The sequence below is a fragment of the Teleopsis dalmanni genome, chromosome X (genome assembly GCF_002237135.1).
Source record: "Teleopsis dalmanni isolate 2A chromosome X, ASM223713v2, whole genome shotgun sequence".
Lineage (NCBI taxonomy): Eukaryota > Metazoa > Arthropoda > Insecta > Diptera > Diopsidae > Teleopsis > Teleopsis dalmanni.
Window position 1 is genome coordinate 54,420,801 of NC_051848.1, and position 22,930 is coordinate 54,443,730.

The window sequence follows — 22,930 nt, forward strand, 5'->3', positions numbered from 1 at the left end:
TGAAACCAAATTGTTCAAAATATCCATTAAGTCGGTATTAATTATGATAGCACGTCTGCTATAATTCACTTCGTTCTTTATTTCAACGGATTGTATGAGTCCATAAATGTGTTCGTAACTGAACAGTGGTTCAGTTATCGACTGACCGATTTTTTTTTTGTGGTGAGGTGGAATGCTTTATAAACCTTCAAATCGACTGCGGTCGGAATGTTGTAATCAAATCCCTTACGTATTAATATGTAGTATGCATACTAAAACACCACTTCTTCAGAAAGATTTTCATCTCTCTTAAAATGGTCTGATAGTTATTGAATTTTATATAATTCTGACGTTGTACGGGGTATATTAAATTTATAGAATAAAAATGTGTATACAAAAAAAAATTGACTACGGTTAAAAAATTTGTTACATAAATAAATTATTTAACATGATCTCTCTCTCTCTCATAGGATTATGTATGAAATACGTTTCCATGGATATTGATACTCTTAGTCTTTTGATTGCTTATAAATTTCTTTCCAAGAATATTACAATTAAAATTTTATATTTATTTATTAAAAAATGTATTTTTTATGGGATATATTTTTTTATGGAACATATATTCTTATATTAAAGTTTGAACTTCCTGTTTTTATTAGTTGTTGTTGCAGTTGTGAATAAAATATTTGAAAAGTAGCGACCGTCGTTCTGCTGCTGGGTGGGAAAGATGATCGAGTGTAAGTGGGCGAAATTAATCTGACTTAATTTATTGCATTAGTTTGCGGTTTCCTATGCGTCATTTGCGGTTTTCTATATAAAATAAATTTATTTGAACACGATTTGAATAAAATACGAGTACTACTAACCGCACAACAAACAATTAGTGGGTAACTTAAGTAAATTTATTTAAAATTGAGCCATGTTTGGTCATATTATAGAATTTGATATTAATGTGAACATGTCGAATGTGTGTGTAAATGAATAATTTAATGACATTCTTTAATTACATTATTAAGAAAATAAAAAACTATTGCAATAAATAATTTATTTTTGAGGTTTTTGTTATTTGATATGTAAATACTTAAAAAACCATATAAGTCAATTAGATCTGGAAATTTAACTTATATTTTTATAGCTACATTAATAATAGTTAATGAAATGCGTAGTAATAGTAGTAGTTAATATTATTATTTTTATTATTATATTTACTTTCTTAATTCAAATACTTTACGTTAATGATTTCTAAATTATCATATTTTTTTTTGTGAAATTTCTATATATACAAGTAAAACCAAAAAATATTTCTAAATGGTCAGTTATGACGAAAACTTTGTAAGATCCAATATAACTGTCGAGTCGGTCAAAAATTTATTTGATTCAAATGTTATTTTTGTAATTTATTTTATCTACTTTTATTCACTTTTCTATTTAAAATTGGGAATTTCTTTACGGACCTACAAATTTAAACTTGTTAATATTCTCTAGACAATTTTTTTACCATGTAGTATAGTAAGTAGGGACCTAAAACTTTATAAAATGTTTTATATACTTTTGCTTTTATATTTGGCCAGACAAATTAATTAAACGTTGTCTATCTATTGATTTGGCTCTTTCAACTTAGCTGTTTGTTTCAGAGATACAACAAAGTTTTACATACAGACCTTTTTAAGAAAGGACCTTGAACTCTTGTCCATTGAGGAATATTTATATATGGATGATATAGTTGTCATGAAAATAGGCGGCAATCATATTGATATATAATTGTATTGAATGAATTTTTGATAAATTGCAGTAGGGAGTATATCCAAAAAAAAATATTTTTTTTGATTTATTTGTTAATAATAAATATTACTAATTATTTATATAAATGTTTAATAATAATAAATAATAAATATTCTGAATTATTAATTAATAATAATTAATAATAATAATTCATAATAATAATTAATAATAATAACTAATAGTAATAATTAATAGTAATAATTAATAATAATAATTAATATTAATAATTAATATTAATAATTAATATTAATAATTAATATTAATAATTAATAATAATAATTAATATTAATAATTAATAATAATATTTAATAATAATAGTTAATAGTAATTTATAATAATAATTAGAAGTAATAATTAACAATAATAACTGACAATAATAATTAATAATAATAATTAATAATAACAATAAATAATAATAATTATTAATAATAATTAATAATAATAATTATTAATAATTATTAATAATAATAATTATTAATAATTAATAATAATAATAATAATAATAATTATTAATTAATTAATAATTAATATTAGTTTTTATTTGTATACGCGGTGTTTAATGTTAAGCATGAAAGTGTTGATGACTACTTCATTGCCTCTTTGTAGCTTTATAATATCTGCATTAAAGTAGAATAGTTAGAGATCCGAACCACGGATACTTACAACTGTGTTGGTTCCCCGTAGGATCATCGAAAAGCATGTAATTAGTCGTAGCTTGCATAGATTAAATGTTTTTATTTGTTAAAATATATTCACAAAATTATATGTCTAGATTTCATAACTAATATTTTTTATGACTATTCATTATGTATTATTATTGGATTATTATCATTATTATTATTTTAAAAGAATTTATCCTGCCACCTAGAAATCTGCTGTTCTCTCCTCATGGACTTTGAATGTTTTGCCAGGTTCAACTTCATCTATGAATTGTTGTAGTCTTGAACTCACATTACAGAGTTTCATTTTTTGATCCGATATGAGATGCCTATCTAGGTACATCCTATGAATTGTTGTATTGAACTCATATCACAGAGTGTCATTTCTTCATACCATATGAGATGCTCATCTAGGTACTTCCTTCGTTTATACATTAGTGCCGGGCAAACTTTAAGCACATGTTTTGAGGTCTTTCTGTGTTCTCTACAAAGGCGTAAGGCGATAATTTAACGCTATTCTATGATTCTCATAGTTACATTTATGATTAAATTAAACATATATATCTATCGCATAAATTTTTGCTTCAAAGGTAGTTGTGTGGAATGTAGATATAGTGTTTAAAATTACCATACAAGAGGAAGAATCAAGAGAAGGATCAGATATATTAAATTTCTGGTATCTAAAATAAAAACTCTTCGAGTTTTGATTATTACTTTTTAAAGTAGATTATATATCTTTAAAATATTTCACCCTTTGGATTTTTTTTGTATATAAAAGCTTATATAAAAAAACCCTTGTTTATAATTTTTAAATAATTGTCTTTGAGGAGGGGTTATGTCACAAAGCTCTGGCAACATCAAAAGACTGAAAAAGAAGAGGATTTGAAGTGTGCTTAACTTCAAATACACATTCTTATAGTTTGGTAACATTAAGTCAATACTCAGAGAACCCAGTATATTTGGAGTTTAAAAAAGTACTTAGTATTGCGAAAACATCAAATTCAACGTCTAATCAAAGTTCAATATTGGGAGTATTGGAAGTAATCTCATTCACAACTTTGAGCGGCAAACGTAGATCAATAATGCATTTGTTTGTGAAAACTTCGGAGTCATTTTAATCGTTTATAATTAAACTCATAAGAGGTTTCATATTTCTTCCGCGTGGTTAAAAATAACATTTAATTTTATTTCTTTTTAAGTTGTTATATTTTTTTTTTTTGCAAGTTTTAATGCTTCAATCGCTTCGGTTCAATTGCTTTAAAAATCGATTTAAGCAATGATACCGCAAAGCCTTTGATCGATGTGATCCATCAGTCGTAGATATATCACTTTGATATTATTTCGAGTTGAATACTTTTTTTCTGATCACGTAAAACATGAGCAGTTTTATTCAATTAAAAATATAAAACTTTAATGGTTTGGTACGTAGGTGGGCACTTTGATGTGCTCATACTCAATTCAGTTGAATCAAGGGTTATACTATTAATTAAACGTCAATCAAGTGGCATCGCTTTGATTTGTAATATTAATAAAATACTTTTACGTTACTTTTTTTTTACTTCGTTTCAAATAATTTTATATCTTTTAAGTTATAGCCGCACATTCGATTGGCTTTGTAGCTTGTGGTAAAAATGTATGCATCTTGTTGGTATTCGTATATGATAACTTTTAATCGTTCTACGAATAAGATTAAACGTACGGGTATAAATACTCAAATATGCCAGTTCAAATTTTTATGTGCCCATAAGTTGTGTGTACATTTGAAAACTATATCTCCCAAACCACATACGATAATACTATATAGCAATTGCGTGTGTGTTTGGATTCTAAGCGTGAATTTTATGTTTGTTTTGCTTATTGCCCTAAGATATTTTCTGTAGATTTGGTTAAATAAAATATCTCAGCTCAACCCACTGAAAACGATCACGCTTCCATTAATCGAAGGTAGTTTTAAAACGATTTACGATTTTAGTTCAGGGCGATATACAGATTAATACGCCAATGTCAGCTTAGTGTTAACCTTTTTCTAATGACATCTGAAGACACAGCAATTGACATTGCCTTGCCGTTTCTACAAAAGCAACTGAAGTAGCTGTTGACTGCCATATTAAAAGATCAAAAGAAAAAACAAAAACCATTAACTTAGAAGAGTATACCAGTAGATGGATACGACTACATTTAAAATTTCAGTGCAACATCGTTTTGTTTATAAATGGATTACTTGCGTATCGCTCTATAAAACGTAATGAGTATATCGATTGGCCATGGATTCATCAATAGCACAAGCAGCTCTTGGCTGTTAGTAGTAAGCGTCCCAGTTGATAAATGATGACGAACGTGTAGCACTAACTGTGCACTTCATCATGTTGTAGTTGATATGGCAGTTTGTCGCTAATGCAAACTGTCATAATGCCAGGAATCTTGTTTTCTTGATTGTGCACTTGATAAATATGGCGAAAAACGTTATTTGTGCTTTTGGCTTTGCTGCATTCCACATTGCCATGAGAATGGCACTTTGGTGACAAGTCTAAATTGTAAAATTTGTATTGAATGCGACTGCAATAAGTACGATTATATATGGACAGATGCTCGTCGTGGAGCATAGTAGTAAAAATGGCATTTCTCAAACACAGAATATGACTGCACTTGTTATTATGACTAAGCGCACATAAAATTAAGCCAGCACATGCGATCTTAGTGCCCACAGTTTAGCATCTACCTTTCGTGATGCTGTCCAGTTCGCCTTTGGCAGCATCGTAATTCTTTCATAAATAATGAAGTTGTTTTCCTGAACTTTAGTTACAAGACATACAAATATATATTTATGGAAATATCATATTTGATTAATAAACCAACCCACTGGCAAAATTTCGGCTTTAATTTCGAATTTCAGTAAGCATGAAAAGTCAATAATGTGACCTGACCAATCAATGATCAGCATTGTGTATCTTATAGTACCACTGTTAAATCACTGTATTATAAATCTGTAATATGTATTTTGTAAGTCAAAAGTACTAGAACAACAATAACGTATAGTATTTATATATTATAATGGATATATTATAATGAATAATTTATTATAATGGTCTTCTAATGGAACGAGCATTCAATAAAAAGTACACTTTGAATTGCTTTTATTTTTAACTCCTGTTTTTATCTTTTATCTTTTACTTTTATCTTTTACTTTATCTTTTATTTTTATCTTTTACTTTTATGTTTTATTTTTATTTTTTACATTTATATATTATTTTAATTTCTATATTTAACTTTTATTGTTTTATTATTATTATTTTATTATTATTATTTTATTATTATTATTTTATTATTATTATTTTATTATTATTTTATTATTATATTATTATTATTATATATTATTATTATTTATTATATTATTATTATTATTATTATTATTATTATTATTATTTATTATTATTATTATTATTATTATTATTTTATTATTATTATTATTTATTATTATTATTATTTTATTATTATTATTTTATTATTATTATTTTATTATTATTATATTATTATTATTACTTTATTATAATTATTATTTTATTATTATTATTGTTTTTATTTCTTACTTTTATTTTTCAGTTTTATGTCTTATTTTTATCTCTTATTTTATAACTTTTATTTTTTATTTTTATCTTTTGTTTTTATTTTTTATTTTTATATTTTGTTTTAAACTTTCATTTTTATCTTTTATTTTTATCTTTTGTTTTCATATTTTACTTTTATCTTTTGCTTTAATATTTTACTTTTATAATTTATTTCTGTATTTTATTCTTATCTTTTATTTTTATCCGTTGTTTTTATCCTTTAAAAATATAATTTTTATATATTATTTTTATATTTTACTTTTATAATTTTTTTTATTTATATTTTTTATTTTTATGTTATTTTAGTTTATATATTTGCTGAATTTGAACCTCACAAAATGTATCCATACCGAGCTACTGTTAGATCTTTTTTTTTTCAATATTATAATAAGCAGACTATACCTTATGTTTGTAGTAACCTTCGGTGGTTAGTAACTCTAACTATTGCTACTTAGGTTTGAGTATGTATTAGATTTTGAATCTAATACAAAAAAAAATGATTATTTGATTAAAGTAATCTGATTTCATCTTAAGCAAAAGAAAACTATCGAATGAAGTTTTCTTCTGTTGTGAAGCTATTAATTGACAATTGAATTTCTCAGATTTTTGAGTGGTATTTAACTACATATTTTACCTTTTTTTACGGCTGGTCTATTTTACCTTTTACTACTACTACATACATGCATTTAAAGAAACAGATTTCTAATAAATTTCAGTTTTATTTAATCCTCTTCTCGGAAATTTTTAACTGCCATATGAATTTAATGAAATCAACTTTAAAACGAAGATAATTAAAGTTAAAATATGAGGACAAAGAGTATTTGTTGCTTCTTATGGAATAAGAATTATTTTTACTTTTGCCACGACAAAAAAAAAATATTTTTTAATCAAAATTGTTAAATCTTTCAATCAAATGATTTGAACTTCTTTTACTGATGAGATAATAATTCAAATCCTAACCAATTTCTATGTTAATATTATTGCCTATTTTTGCTTTTTTTTTCATCTTCATGGCACAGACTAGTTCTTCCGACAGAGAGTTGAAATTCGAGTTTTTTATCTTTATAAATTATATTAAATAATTATAATCAACGAAAGGCATATGACATACTTTTATTTTAAATTACTAACTTAATTAGATATGAAAACCAAAAAAGTAAAAAGGAAAGTAAACTAAATATACAAATAAAGTAAACTTATTGAATTACTACAATCAATAATAATTTATTTTCCTCATTATCCGATCTCTGGGCAAAACAAGAGTTACTATTTTTTAAGGCTTTAGACAACGTCCCGGGAACTGGATGATTTCTTTTATTTTTCTGTTTTGCACAAGGTGCGGTTGTTGTTCTTCTTACTGATGTGTGGATTATAATACAACATCAGTATTTCGATATCGCGCTATAGCTATTCGTACTTGTGCTATAGGTATCAGTACTTTGTTATAGCAATCAGGCCATAGGTTGTACTTAGACTGCAGGTAACTTTAGTATCAATTTCATGTGCTTATGTTTCGAAATGATTTACGTGTCATTATTGATGTCCGTATATCAGACAATTTTTTTTTGCTATATCCTAGCAAAACTAGTCAAATCTAAATGGATGTCTGTTTATATGCATTTTAATATAATTGTAGAATTAATGTGCATTTATTCTAGATTTAAATTCTAAAAGGGTTAAGGATTATTGTAAAAAACCTACTTTAGTTCTATAGGCATGTAGCAGTTAATTCTCCAATTGTTGCCAAATTTAGTTATAAGTGAATAAGCAGTTGATAAGTACCGAAGTCTGAGTCTGGCGAGACTATTACAATGACACAGAATATATTTTGCTGTTTCCTCTTTTTCGTGACAAAATCTTCAGCTATCGTTCCTTGTAACACGTAGATTTGACAGATATTTTTTTGAATCCACAATGTCCAGTGAAACACTCTGGAAACTAGGAGCTCCAAAACAGAGTTCCCTAGTCCTGTTTTTTGATCGATTCGGTATGTATTCTTTAGCTTGTCTACAAGCAATCACATTTACCCAGTCTGAATTTCATGTTCCAATCATTTATTAGTTTTAAGTTTGAAAAAGCTTTATGGAGAATTCCAGAATGGTTGTGGCCCAATTTAATATGAGGCTCCGCTTTTTCTGGCTAGTTCATCGGCTTTCACATTTCGCTCAAAGTCGCTGTGTCCTAGGATCTATATTAAGTGAACCGTGTTTCTTTCAGCATGATCTTTGAGAATTAGAAGGCATTCTCACACTAGTTTCGAAGTTACTTGAGGTGAACTTAATGTTAGGAGTATCGATTTGTTGTCAGAGATAGTATATATTTTTTTTCCCATGGTGTGTTTCCCTTTATACCTTTATATTCCTTTAGACATAGTTTTATTGCGTGTACTCCGGCCTGAAAAACTGAGTTCTCTTGACTTATATTTGCAAATATTTTCTCTTTTGGTTTAACCCCATATACTCTCGCTCTCCATTCCTTTCATCATTTTGGAGAGTCATTCGTGTACCACAGCTGGTAATCTTCAATGAATGAAGGTGTATTCTGTTCTCAGTTATTTCTGTCTGCTATTAATACACGCAACATTTGATGGAAGTTAAACTTATGTGAGGAAATGTTAGATATGGTGGTGTTTATTTATTTATTCTAAATGCTTTCATATAATTTTGATACTAAAAATGTCTTTCAAAATGTTTTTTATTTTTTATTGCAATCATATAACCTTAACTCATGGACAAGAAATGTTTCTCCAAGAACTTAGTTTCGTTTTCAAGTAATATATGAACTGTCATCAGTTCTACTAAGTACTAAGCAGTCAAGCACTTGGTTTTTTCCAATATCTAATTATATCTCAAATATAAATCGTTCATATTTAATATGCTCACAGCTGAGTAAAAAGAATATTTAAATTATCATGTAAAGAAAGCCTTTTACTTGCAAAAAATAAAGACTTACTTGAAATACTCTTAAGGTTTTTATATGTTCGGGCACTGAAGTGAAGACAGAATGAACCCAAATATACAATGCAGCACAAATTGACTGGCAAAAAATTTGAAGAAAAATTTTAATTATAAATTTTAAAACAGTTACAATAATTACAATAGTTTTTAGGTGTTGAGAAATGAACTACAGTTAATGCCCTGCAAAAAATGTAATTATGATTATCTCAATAAATAATATTAACCATAGTCATGGATATGGAAAATTTGTATTTTTTTTACTATTTTGTGAACAATTTCTTAAATAAAAAGAAACAACTCAATCTGTCCAGCTTTCGATAGATTTTGACTTAATACGAGAACAATTTTCCTCTTACAAAAAGAATACATATAAGTACAAACAATAATTTTATATAAAATAATTCGGCACACAAGTCCGTTTTTGATAAATCCATCGTAACATAAACCATAATATTACCATAATTAATGTTTTAAGTGCTTTAGTCGAACACTATTTTCAGTTATAGTATTTCCACGTCGCATGAAGATTTTTAGATGCATGAAGTTTAATTTCAAGTTGTACACAGAATCTTGTATAAGTTATTTTCTCAGTAAAATAAATACAATATATAAATTTCATATATAATATGTAATTCTTTGTACAAATAGGTACATCATTTGATGATAATGAGGATGATTCTCAGTCATTATCTTACAACGATATCTAGCGTTTTCTAATTTAGTTAAAAATAACACTAAATCGGGCGAACTATATTGTAATTTTTGGTTTGTCAAATTATTCACGAAAATCAAGTAATTTCTATAATTTGTTTAATAATTTTGTAATATAATATCTTATATTGCTTAAGTAATTTTTTTCTCACCATTTTTTTAGATCATTATGATTACTTTTTTAATGTTATTTTGTTGTATTTTGCATTTTTTTTTTATGTTATTGTAGGTATAGATTTTTCAAAATGTTTAAGAAAAAAAGCAGGAAAAAAAAGTTGTCTAAACTCATATTTAAGAATATAATTATCATTCTAACAACTTTCATCCTTAATATTATCCTTATTATTATTAATATTGTATACATATGAAGATTTTAAAATAAAACTCAAAAAATAATAATTAAATGCTTTGTATTACATTTTTCAGAAATAATTATTATCATGTGCCTTTTATTTTTCCATGTACAAATAACTCTTACACTCTATTGGTTAACGATTTATTTATTTTCTTTCAAGATTTTTTTAAGACATCTTTTTTTAAAACATTTTTTTTTAAGATATCTTTTTTTAAATATTTTTTATTTTTAACATATCTTTTGTAATATATCTTCTTTAATATATCTTTTTTAATACATCTTTTTGTAATATATCTTTTTTTAATAATAATAATTTAATAATATTTTAATTTTTTTTTTTTGTAATATATTTACTTTCTTTTTTATATATTTTTCTTTTTCTAATGTATTTTTTTTTTTTATAAAAAAATTTTTAATATATCTTTTTTAATATATTTTTTTGTAATATATTTTTTTTAATATATCTTTTTTTAATACATCTTTTTTTAATATATCTTTTTTTAATATATCTTTTTTTAATATATCTTTTTTAATATATCGTTGTTTAATATGTTTTTTTTAAATATATCTATCTTCTTAATATGTCTTTTTTAATATATATGTTTTCTTTTTAATATATATCTTGTTTTTTAATATCTCTATCTTTTTTTAATGTATCTTGTTTTTTTTTATAATAAATTTTTTAATATATCCTTTTTATTATATTTTTTTTATATGTATCTTTTTCTAATATATCTTTCATTAGTATATCCTTTTTTAATATATCTTTTTAACATGTCATTATTTATTTTATCTTTTTTTAATATATATTTTTTGAATATTTTATATATATATTTTAATATTTTTTATATTTAATATTTTTTTAATAATTTATCAATATTTCTTTAAATTTTTTTTAATATTTTTTAATATTAATATTTAATATTAACAATATATTCTTAATCATTTTTGGTCCTTTTACCGCCTTAGCTACACATGTTTTATTGTGTTTTTTTTTTAAATTTTGTTTTTTTTTGTAAATATTGTTTTTGTTTAAACTTTTTTTTTTTGTAAAATATGTTTTTTTTTGTAAATATTGTTTTTTTAATATATTTAGTTTTTTTTTTTAAAAGTTTGTTATTGTTTTAAATTTTGGTTTTTCTTGTAATATTCTATTTTTTTAATTTTGTTTATTTTTTAAATTTTTTTTTTTAAATATTGTTTTTTTTTGTGTAATTTTGTTAATTTATTTTTTGCAATTTTGTTTTTTTTTTTTGTAATTTGGGTGTTTTTTTTGTAATTTGGTTTTGTTTTGTATTTTGTTGTTTTTTTTTCTGTTTAATTTTGTTTTTGTTTTTAACTTGGCTTTTTGTTTTTAATTTGGCTTTTGTGTTTTAAATTTGGCTTTTTTTTTTTAATTTTGTTTATTTCTTAAATTTTTTTTTTTTTTAATTTTGTTTATTTTTTATTTTGTTTATTTTTTAAATTTTTTTGTTTTTTAAATTTTGTTTATTTTTTGAATTTTGACATTTTCAGTTTCTTCAACGCTTTGAACAGAGTTTTTGCTGATATTATTTTAATGTCTTTAAAATGTTTTGAAAAGTTTTTTTAATATATTTCTAATAATTTATTAATATTTTTTAAATATTTTTAAACTCATCATCATGAGTTTCGTTCGATTCGTGGGTCCATTTCTTTGATATTACTCCAATAAACCAACTTCAACTTCGTCAATGATTTTTCACAAATTTTTATTTTATTTTTGTTTTATTTTTGTTTTATTTTTGTTTTATTTTTGTTTTATTTTTGTTTTATTTTTGTTTTATTTTTGTTTTATTTTTGTTTTATTTTTGTTTTATTTTTGTTTTATCTAAATATCATTTCATTTATTCTATTTTTATCTTTTGACAAAGAAATAAAAGAAATGAGTCTTTTATAACATTGAAGATGTCTTTTAGTTTTATAATTTTATATCCATTTTAACGGGCTCGCAATATATAAACAATGTATATTTTTATATCTGCAAGTTGTGAATAAATATTGTTAAGCAAACATTTATACATTTATTTATGTATGTGATCGGCACTCTATATAACAGCCAGCATGTATGGTATAGGATTGTATGTCATACATACATATATGTATGAATGTATGTATGTGAGAATTTATGAATATCTTTCTTCTTAATATATAAGTTTGTAGATTTGTAAGCATTCCGATTTTATGTGCCATCATTAACCACTTGTGTTTGATTTATTTTCCAGCGGACGTACGCAGCAAACAATAAAATAAAAAAAGAAGAAAATAAAAATAAAAATAAAAATAAAGTCTTCATTGTTGACATTGTGAACAACAAGTATCTCAACAACACCAACAAAGGCAACAAGCGTCGACGGCAGATAGCCAGCAATAACATTCAAAATGAATTGGTTGCATCTGGTAATCGTTGCAGCCGCTTTGGCAATTGGCGATGTTGCGTCATTGTCATTGGATCCAGGTAAGTGCAGCTACGGAAAGATCGCATTAAAAATTTTATTTATGCAATTCACTTGAGTTCATTGCGTTTCCATTTATTGTGTGTGAAATGTGTGCCCTCCTCTGCGCTTCTGGCACGAGCATATTTACACTTGTAATTGTGCATTTAACATGCTATTGCCTCTATCGATATCGGCACATATCCTTATCGGCTGCAAATATGTATCTTTGCATATTTCTTAGCATTTCGCTTGTTTCTAAATATTTGCCTAATATTATTTTTTAGCAGTGGAAAGTTTTATCGCCTTCTCAGTTACGTCTCGACGTCTCACACATACGACTATTTGTGTTTGTTCTTTATTTTTGACTGATCACAGTTAATATTGGATTATTTGTGAATCAATGTTTACCGATAATTTTGTTTATAGTAGGACAGACAGTGTTTGCGGTGTTAACGATAAAATCAGCAAATAATGTTATTTTATGGTAGGTATAAAAATAATTTTCATTATCAATTTTCACAAGTGCTTATGAAATAAAAAGTCTCAGGTGTGATTTACATGAAATCTATAATATTAGTAGGACCAATTATTCCTCTCAGATCTATCTGTCAATGGTATTGTCAATTTAACTAGGTGAACCTTCTCAAATTTCGCTTTTTATACCTTTCACGCGGATAGTCTGGTGATGTAAGCTCTTAGTTAGGTGTGATGCAGTAATAGAAATAATAAGAATCTTACAGAATTTCAATCAGTTAGATGTGACGAAACAATTACTTCCTCGATCGTAATTGCCTCTTAGTCTATGAGGTAGATGAAAGAAATTTTGTATATTCACTGTATAACCACTGTATTATCGGATGACCAATTCATATGACTCATGTAAACTAAGCTCCCTTTTTATAGTCTTTGAAAAATGAGTATAATTAAAATTTGACATATGCATAGTGTTCCACTTATATTGGATATAATTAAATATTTATATTTATAATTCAATTCGGTCTAACATATAGGTTAGAATAGAATTTGTATTTTATTGTTTAATGTAGTTTTTTATATTATTGTTGAAGTTCACACTGTGATATAAAGCAAGTTTTTAACAGAAGGACAATAACTGTCACATTCTCTGTGACTGTCCAGCATTGAGCTAATCCGGGAGGAGGTATCTAGTTCGAGAACTACTCTCCCCTTCTGACATTAGGAAGTCCTCAACGTCTGACATTTTAGCTTTCATTCGAAAGGTGGAATGTCTTCTGTTCGGTTAGGGTCTATGGCAGCATAAAAGATCAACTATGGTCGTAGTGCTCCGCGATCCAGTAGGTAGCTTGTACCCCGTTTATTTCTATTCTATTCGAAGAGTAAGGAAGCAGTTGGAAATCAAATTTCAGTAATAATGAACCGAAAAATTCAGAATGGGATAGGATAAAGAAAATGATGAGGTGTGAAGTAAAAGTACAGAAGAGTTGTCTGAGAAAATGGAATCTAACCTTAATTCTAATGACACATTCTTGCTACATAAATAGGACGGAACCATATATCAAATTTGTTTGTACATTTAAATACCAGATGGGCAACGTCGTGAGAAGTAGAGCTTAGACAGTAAGTTTCGCCTGTACTCTTAAATTCAGTTTTGTTAAGTTATCCTTTCGAGAGCTATACTAACAGTCGTCTTCTACAATCACCTCCACGAAGCGGCTGATTCTCTCTGACATCACAGTGGTAAAAAGTGTGTATGTGTTGAGCAGGGACATACCTCAGTAACTTGCATGTAGATGTTTGTCTCCCTTTTTATGTATTGGGAATCAGTGTTACTTATTCGGTATTGGGTTTTATCACACTTTCACAATTAATTGATTTATATTAAAGTATTGCCTGTATTTTTAATGATCATGATTTTTCTCAAGCTTTGTTAAAGCTAGGATTATTTAAAATATTGATTGTTTTTTTACGGGCTCAATAATATCTTAAATCATATAAACCGGAACTCGTTCTATATGTGTGTTGCTTTGAACCTTTTGTTTAGCATATAATTAGCATATTGACTTTATACACATTTTGACTCCTAGTTTTATATTTCTTAATAGCTCCTGAGTTTTTGTTTTGGAAAATGTAAAGTCATGACTTGCTAATCACCTGTTTTTCTGTTTAAAATTAATTTACACTTGAATGAAGAAATTTTCGTTTTTTTTTTTTTTGCGAAGTTACACTTCGCTTTCAATTTTACGACTTTCAATGGTCTGTTGGAACTAATTGACATTTTTACTCTTTCTGTGTAGTTGCCTCTGCTGAATTGGAACAGTACATAAAGAAAGGTGATTGTGTTATATCTATGCGTCATATACGGTAAGTTCGACCCACTCATATGTCATATAAATTTGTTCACTGTTGTGTTATACGATTCTGTAGACCACGGCGAAAGTTGCATATATCAATTGAGGCACTCTTCATGATCGATTTTCCCACACTGAAACACAAAATGTCCTTCTTCCTCGATCGTAAACAGCAGCGCGTAACGCTTGACATTAGCGACAATGGCGCCACCGAATCCAAACATTTCGAGATTCCCAACATAAATGAGACGAGCACAATTCGTTCGTTGGCATTGCATTTCCATAAAAATCGCATAGCTTTGTTGGTGGATTGCAAGGAGAGTTCAGCACATGAAATTGATTTGAATCTAACCAAATTGTATGCTTCGCAATTAGATGATCCGATAATTAAACTGGTGAGTGAGATTATAATAGATATTTATATATTATGCTATTGTGTGTAATTGATAAATTAATAATTTAAATAATAATATTTAATAATAGTATTTGATAATAATATATATTAATAATATTTAATAATAATATTGAATAATATTTTATATTTTTCATATTATAAGTTTTAGTTTATTTAATTTGATATATGTTAGATTATGTTTAAGATTGAGTCTGTAACAGATTCTACTTGTACCGGTCATGAATTCGATGCATTTCCATAGGGCTTATGTATTTATATGTTTCACATTAATTTACTAACTTACTTAGTGTTGTCCTCTTCTCCTCGTTGATCATAGGGTCTCTTTTATAGATCTAAACCGAATTCTATTAGGTGCTTTGTGAAATATATCATTCCAGTTAATATTTGCATTATGCAGTTCTCTGTCTATAGTTCTGCGTCATGTTTGTGCTGGTCTTCAAGAGCCTTGATGGTACCATGTGAATGCTGTTCTTGCTAAATGTTTCGCAGAACTTCGAAATGTGTGGCCAATCCATCGCCATTTGCGTCAACCAATTTAAACTGGTACGATTTCGTGCTGTGTGCGGCTCCACAGGTCTTCATTTCTTATTCTTTTAGGTCATCTTACACCAAGTATTCTATACACCAAGTTCTGTGTTTTTGATTCAATGCGGTTGGAACCTTTCCATGTTTCACAGCCATAGAATAGCACAGATTTTATATTTGATTTGGTAGAGTTTGCTTTGTTGATATCTTCATCATCCTCATCAGCGCCACTTCTAGCTGTGAGCGCACTTCCCAGATAGACAAAGTTTTACAGGCAAATTTTGCATGTTTCACACTTAATAATTTGGTATTTAGTTATGGTTTGTCTGATATTTGTATTCTGGAATTATTATTGACCTGCATCTTCGACTCAGGATTTTTGGAAAAATGTGCAGCTCAACAAATTTGCTAAATTGTTCAACTGTGCAACTAATGTCAACTTATCATTAGTTTAAAATGATCTCATCAAAACTCGCTATTAGGTAAATGTTAACGAGATAATATTATCAATTATGTTCCTATTTAGTTTCTTAATTCTGAATGGATTAATATAGGATAATATTTGTTTTTGGTTTTTAGTGTAAATTAAAATTAAATTAGCTTAATTAAAAAATATTGCCTTAATAACATAACATAAGTAGTACATAATTAATTTTAGACTTTCTAATATATTTCATAACAACGTCTTCATATTTAATTAACTATATTATGTGTTTTTATGTATTTTATTTTTCTACTGCAAACAATAATTTTTATAGTTTCGTGAGCGTAAATACCCACTCCATTTTGATGGGAACGTTGAAAATGCCTTGCAGCGTGCCAACTGTCAAAAGGGCATACTCCATCGTCGCGGCAATAAACGCATGTTGAAGAACAAAATTTCGGAACGTGGTATGGATCTGCGCTTGAATGTCACTTGAACGCACTTCAAATATTTAATATATACTTTCTTTGTTTTGTTGTTGTTGTTTCATTATTGCAGAAAAGAATAAGAAACGTGATGTGCGCAACTGGTTTAATCATGAGCCGCAGGTTGGCAGTAGCAGTAATGAACAGTACCGCCAACAGGAAACTTCATTGGACATTGAACGTCGCGGTGACATACCCGTCATGCACGGAGATTGTGAAGGTAAGCAAATACACCCATGACGACACGTAAACATTGGCAAATTTACTTACTCACAGCCCGCAATGGCACACTAGCCAGTTGTCGGGGCTCTTCGCAGCAGCTGTGGCACAATCTGAAGCCTAGTTGCTAGTAAGATAAATTTGCGTACTTTAAATGCATTTGCAACAGCAGCGTAATGTTGCGTGGGAATAAAGCTGCAATCAGCGTTATTATGGCAATACAAACTATATCCAATGCCAAACTGCCGTTCAGGCATACTTTATTTCTACTGTAAAATATTTATATTTTTGTTGTATTTGGGTGCTTTATGAATATAACTGCGTTTACAAAATTATTTATATAATTTTTTAACAGATTTTTTATAATTTTTTATTTATATTTCCCCTTTCGTATTTTGTACGTTTTTCATGTTTTTCTTTTTATGTTTTTTTTTTTTTATTTTTTTATTTTTTTTTTAATATATTTTTTTTATTAAAGACGCCCTCGCAAAATCGCTCAGCGACTTAATGGCATTGGTGAAATTGCTTCGAGAAGATATCGCCCACCAACGACAGGAGATTGCCTACTTACGAATGTTGCTCGAAAACTGCGCAGGCTGCAAAGAACCCAGCAATAACATACGTGTGGAACCAACTTGCCGCACTTCGAATCCTTGTTATCCAGGTATGTGCAATGTAGTGTAATTAAATATGCATGATTCATGTACTTGATCCGCTATTCTGCGAAGCGGTTGCGAAATATTGCTTCAGGTATTGCGGAAGAGTAAACAGAAAATGAGATATAGTCAGCCACATTGGTTTTGGTGAATTATAAATTTCGAAAATATATTTGGGAAAGAAAGCAAATTAAAAAATTTATTGTGTTGTAAAATTTGTTTATGTTTCATATAAGAGCTACAGCACTGTAATATGGTTAGAGATAATGCATCAAAACTGGAGAGAGAAAGTCGTGGGAATTAATTTACTCAACAATCGATCACTTTCTTTCTGAAATTCAATTTGCTGCAGTAAGAGTAGCGATGGAGAGGATATTTGATATGTTATAGAAAATAACTCTGTTAGTAATCATTTAGAACTGTTGAGATTGTTACGAAGTAATTAGGCTATTGTCAATAGCTTATTTTTTGTCGATAACTATTAGGAAATCTTTGGCGGAAGAGCAGATTGGAGTGCTGCAGGTGGGAGCTGCTTCGCGTCGCCATCTCTGTGCACAATTAAGTTTTGATAATGATAATGGGTTTTATGAATAATTATGTTATTTATATGCTATTTATATTTTTTACCTTAAGAACACACGTTTTTCTAGTTACATATGTTTATAGAATAAAAGGAACTTTTTTATTATTATTACGTGTAATTCGTTCAATAGCCCAAGTAAAAGTGAACGAGCATTCTTTTGTGGAGTTGAGATAATAATCATAATTTTTAGAATAAATAATCGCTTCCAAAAGGCCTATGTCCTAGAGTAAAGTCCATTTTGCCCTGATAGATTTATACATTAAGTATTCTCTTAGTATTTAAATATCAATTTATATTCGTGAGTCTATGATATACTGTTTTCACCTTAAAAAAGCAAAAGTTTGATGGCAAAAGTAGGCGATTTGTATCAACACTAAACAAATCTAATTACTAATTACTTGGATTTCTAAATGATAGTTCTTGCTCTTCCTAGAGAAAGAAAAAGAATTCTTAAACTGTTAATATCTTGCCTTAACAAAAAACGAGACCATAATTCTAGAATGGGAAGAATATTCTCAAAAACAAAATTATTATTCTCAAAAAAGTAAATTTCTATAAAAGTGTGTGCTAGCAATTCTTCAATCAGAAAAATATATATTATAGCAGACTTATAGGTGATTGACTTAACATATGCTATGAAATCATCTTCAAACCGAATTTAATCTAATCTACATTATGTGGAAATTTTAGTTAAATTTAAGTGTATTCGTAAGAACTTCTTTTAAATTAGATATAAAAAAACACAAAATATTTTCAAACAATATTTTCAAATATTCTATATATCAAAAATTAAAAAATACTCTCCAATAATAATTATATCCGCTGCAGAATTAGTTCCAAATCTTTTTACTATAAACTTACCGAATCTCAATAGCTGCAAAATATTGAAAGCCATAATAAACCCTTTATTACCTTTATTAACTAACTCCATGTCTTTTACTATTTCTTATAGTATTTACCATGTTATTACCACTTTATATATTTATATACTATTGTGTATATTGTGTATAGTACATATTATATTATTTTTAGTTTTTGGTGTTGATTTTTTTCAAATTTTTCAGGTTATATTTATTTTTACTATCTATTATTATTTCAGGTGTCGATTGTCATGATAGCTCGTCAGGACCAAGATGTGGTCGCTGTCCAACAGGCTATATTGGAGATGGAAAATTGTGCAAACCAGGCTTGAGTTGCAGCGATAGACCGTGTTTCATGTAAGTACATATATTGTTTTATCTAATAAAAATAATAAATAAATAAATTTTCATGACATAAATACTTGAAGGTTTATATATAAACATTCAAAATATTTTTTATTTTTTTCCAAAAATGTTAAGGTTTATAGAGATGTGATTAAAGAACAAAGAACATTTTTAATCTTTTCATAAGGTATTTTATATAAATAATTTTTAATACCATTCCCTTTAAAACAGTCTGTCTTTGGTATTATGCAGAGATAAATGCCTGTTTTTTTTTAATTCAGTTAGAATGCTTTTTAGACATGGTTTTAAAGTCACTTTTCATTTTCGCTGCTATATATATTTTGAGACATTTGGACAGCGCACCGTTTATCATGGATTAGACGAAGTAGACCACGAAACGACTTGGCTCCTTTTTCGTCTTTCTATTCTCGGATGTCGTTATTGAGTTGAAGCTAAAGAGGCTTTTGTTCGCATAACTACATCTCTTGTTATTGCAAGCAGCTCATTTAGCTTGAAGGTGGTTGCCAAGCCATCACCAACAGCCCAACAATGTCCCAAGACAATCATCCTCCTGCTTGCCAGTGTTGGACATTTACACAATACGTGCACCACTGTCTCCTTTTCTTCTAGGCTTAATCTGCAAGTGTCTTCCTCAACAAGAGTTATCTTTTTGAGGTGATACTTGAAGTTTCCATATCCAGTAATTAGTGAGGTTAGCCAATTTAGGGTGCTCCGCGTATAGCTAAGCACTTTTAATGTGGGAGAATATTATATCCTTAAAAACTTTCCGACAGAAAACACTAAGTTACCTTACGAGTGTTTACTTGAGTTCATACTAGTTTTCACTCCATTAAATGTCTTAAATTTGATATTTAACGCCGTTGCGATTTGATGGATTGAGTAGTTATGCTGTTGCAACATAGAATGTTTTCAAGAATCTTATAATTTTTTTTTAAAGTTTCTCGAGATCTTTTTCTTTTTCATTCATTTATCATATATCAGTAATTTTTAAATTGCAAACATTTTTTGATAAAGAATTTTCCATCCGTACCGTTATAGTAAGACCCGTATAAGCCCCCAATTTGATATAAAGCATATACGGTATATATATATATAAATATAGATAGCAATTACCAATGAGTTTCTATATATATTAGAATTTATACCTATCCATAATAGATTATTTGTGTTTTAGTGTACAAACTAAAGCAAAAAGTTATTTCATTGCAAACATTTTTTTGACAAAATGTGTAAAGTATTAATATAAACAATCTAGTAACAGTTTCCGTTGTACGTCACAAGGTACATCACAACAAATTCTAGTGATTCTATATTGGAGGTATTTACTGCATTTATTTATGATATTGAAATGTTTTTAATGGTCCAGGTTACAAAAGAATTTTGTACAATGTTCTGAAATTTTCTTATCGAAGGCACACAATCAATTAAATAACCAATAAAGGATCAACAGGTGACTATCGAAGCAGTTCATCGGTGTCATTTACGCGCACCAAATGCAGCTAATTTAAATAAAATGAAGCCAATCCAAGACAACAAATGCCTCTTAAGAGCTCTGAACCATGTAGATTGTGCTTAGTGAATTGGCTGCTCTATTGCCTGCCTGCCTGCCTGCCTGCACACTGTGTGACTCTGGTCATTTAATTAAAACCAAAATTACTGATAAGGTAACCAATAACCAATAAACTACAACAAATACAAAAACAAGACTATTACCGGCTACGGGTGCGCTTCGTGTAAGGTTCTGCCGGCCGGCAGAGGAAGCGTATATTTATTGTCTTTGGTTTATAATTTCATTTCGGTTTCTTCTGTGTTTCTGTTGTTGATTCACTTTGTGGTTAAATAGAAAATTTGTGGGCATTATTTATTGTCATCTGTACAAATTTATGTGCCTATGGCATATACTACTCCTATCTGTATACATTCTGTTAGTTGAGTTGAGTAGTAGGAGCCTGTGCGCCACACGCGCCTACTATTTACTATCAGGCCAGAACCTTTTTTCTTTTTTTTTTTTTTATTTTGTTTTGTTTTGTGATAACGAAAGATCAGCTTTATCGCTGACAACACTTTATGCAAATTGCATGTCAGTTTGGCTATTAAATGGGCGCACCCTATAGCCAATGCTGACATCGACAACACCTACAAAACCTAACATCGCGGTATATGTACAAGGTTCGGAAGAGTTTATTGACGCAACGAAGTGCGTCTAGCTTTGGTAATTCAACATATGGAACACACTTGCTTCTAGACTCAGGGTCTTCATGAGTTCTTGAAGCATACTCTTCCGTTTGATATAATTTACACAAAATATTTATTAATTCTTGCACAACTTTCTGACAGTGGCTATAGGGCAAGCGCGCGCAGTATCTGTGCCCATAATTTGCTGCATGATCAGCTATAAAATTGACAGTTCTTCGCTCTTCAATGGTTTCACATTTCAATCGTTTTGGGCCAGTTTGCTTTCTTCTTCAGATATTTATGACAATTTCTTTTTGTTTGATTTTTATATTTAACTTTTATGCGGTACAATAGTTGACATGTCAACCAAACTTATTTATGACTGTTTGCATGCCAGGCAGCAACTGCGGTTGCATGTTGGGCGACTTCAGCCAAGACCACCATCAGTCGGTTTCAGCCACAGACCCAGTTGCAGCACTTGTTCTTGCGTTTTGTTATTACTAAATTTGTTACATTTTTTAGTTGTAATATCGTTTTTAAATATGATATATGCATTTTTAATATATGCGTGTAAACATTGGAATTTATGTCTGCTTCTCGAGTGCCTTTGTTCCCTTGTACCTTCTTTGTTTTTGTGTGTCCTGTATACTAGTTTATGGGCACACATTACCGACAATAGAAGTATCTTTTTATGTTAACCGATGCAGTTATGAAAATACTTTTTATTGTATTAAGATACACGACATAAATAGTTTGAACTTGGGTTTCTTTTGTTCGATATTCAGTTACTGTGAGTAAATTAAATACTAATGACTGTAGAAGTTAATATAAACAAATTTGAAAGAGAAGATTTTTTTTTATTACTTTTATCTTAAATGTTAACAAACTGTTTAATGTTCAGTTGAAATAGTTTTGACAAGCTAAATCCAATTGTTTAGATAATCACATAAAAATAATTTTAATATTAATCAACTTTTAACATTTTTGAATATGACATCGAGAATATGTTTATAGATCTTTAATATGTACTTAACACAAGTTTTAAAGATGTGCAATATGACTCCGGATAACTTAACATGTTCTCAGACATTTTATGATTTTACTGACATTCTTTCAAGTCTCTAACTGTAGTGGGACTAATACTCCACTTATGTATTAAACAAGAGAATATACACCATAACATACATGTGTCAGTAAAGTAGACACCAAGGACACCAACTCCACCGCCACTCATCCAATTGTTGTATATAGTTTCTATAATACAATAGTGAATAATCTGTTTACCAACGCATACCACTACCGATATAGCACAGAATATAGTCATCTGTAAAGTATATTGGCGAGCAGTTTTTGAGATATTGAAGGATAACGAATTTTCCTTAGAATTTTTT

At 28.2% G+C, this 22,930-nt stretch overlaps 1 protein-coding gene across 2 annotated transcripts in view; it reads left to right on the forward strand.

The window, feature by feature from the left end:
• Positions 1-12,297: 12,297 nt before the first annotated feature.
• LOC119689209 (cartilage oligomeric matrix protein) overlaps positions 12,298-22,930 on the forward strand; it is a 34,437-nt gene continuing 23,804 nt past the window's right edge. For both annotated transcript variants that reach the window (XM_038103986.1, XM_038103987.1), the window contains exons 1-7: positions 12,298-12,524; positions 14,778-14,844; positions 14,908-15,226; positions 16,530-16,662; positions 16,754-16,900; positions 17,378-17,563; positions 19,238-19,355. In XM_038103986.1, coding sequence (XP_037959914.1) covers positions 12,449-12,524; positions 14,778-14,844; positions 14,908-15,226; positions 16,530-16,662; positions 16,754-16,900; positions 17,378-17,563; positions 19,238-19,355 — 1,046 coding nt within the window. In that variant the 5' untranslated portion in view covers positions 12,298-12,448. The remainder of the gene's footprint in view (positions 12,525-14,777; positions 14,845-14,907; positions 15,227-16,529; positions 16,663-16,753; positions 16,901-17,377; positions 17,564-19,237; positions 19,356-22,930) is intronic.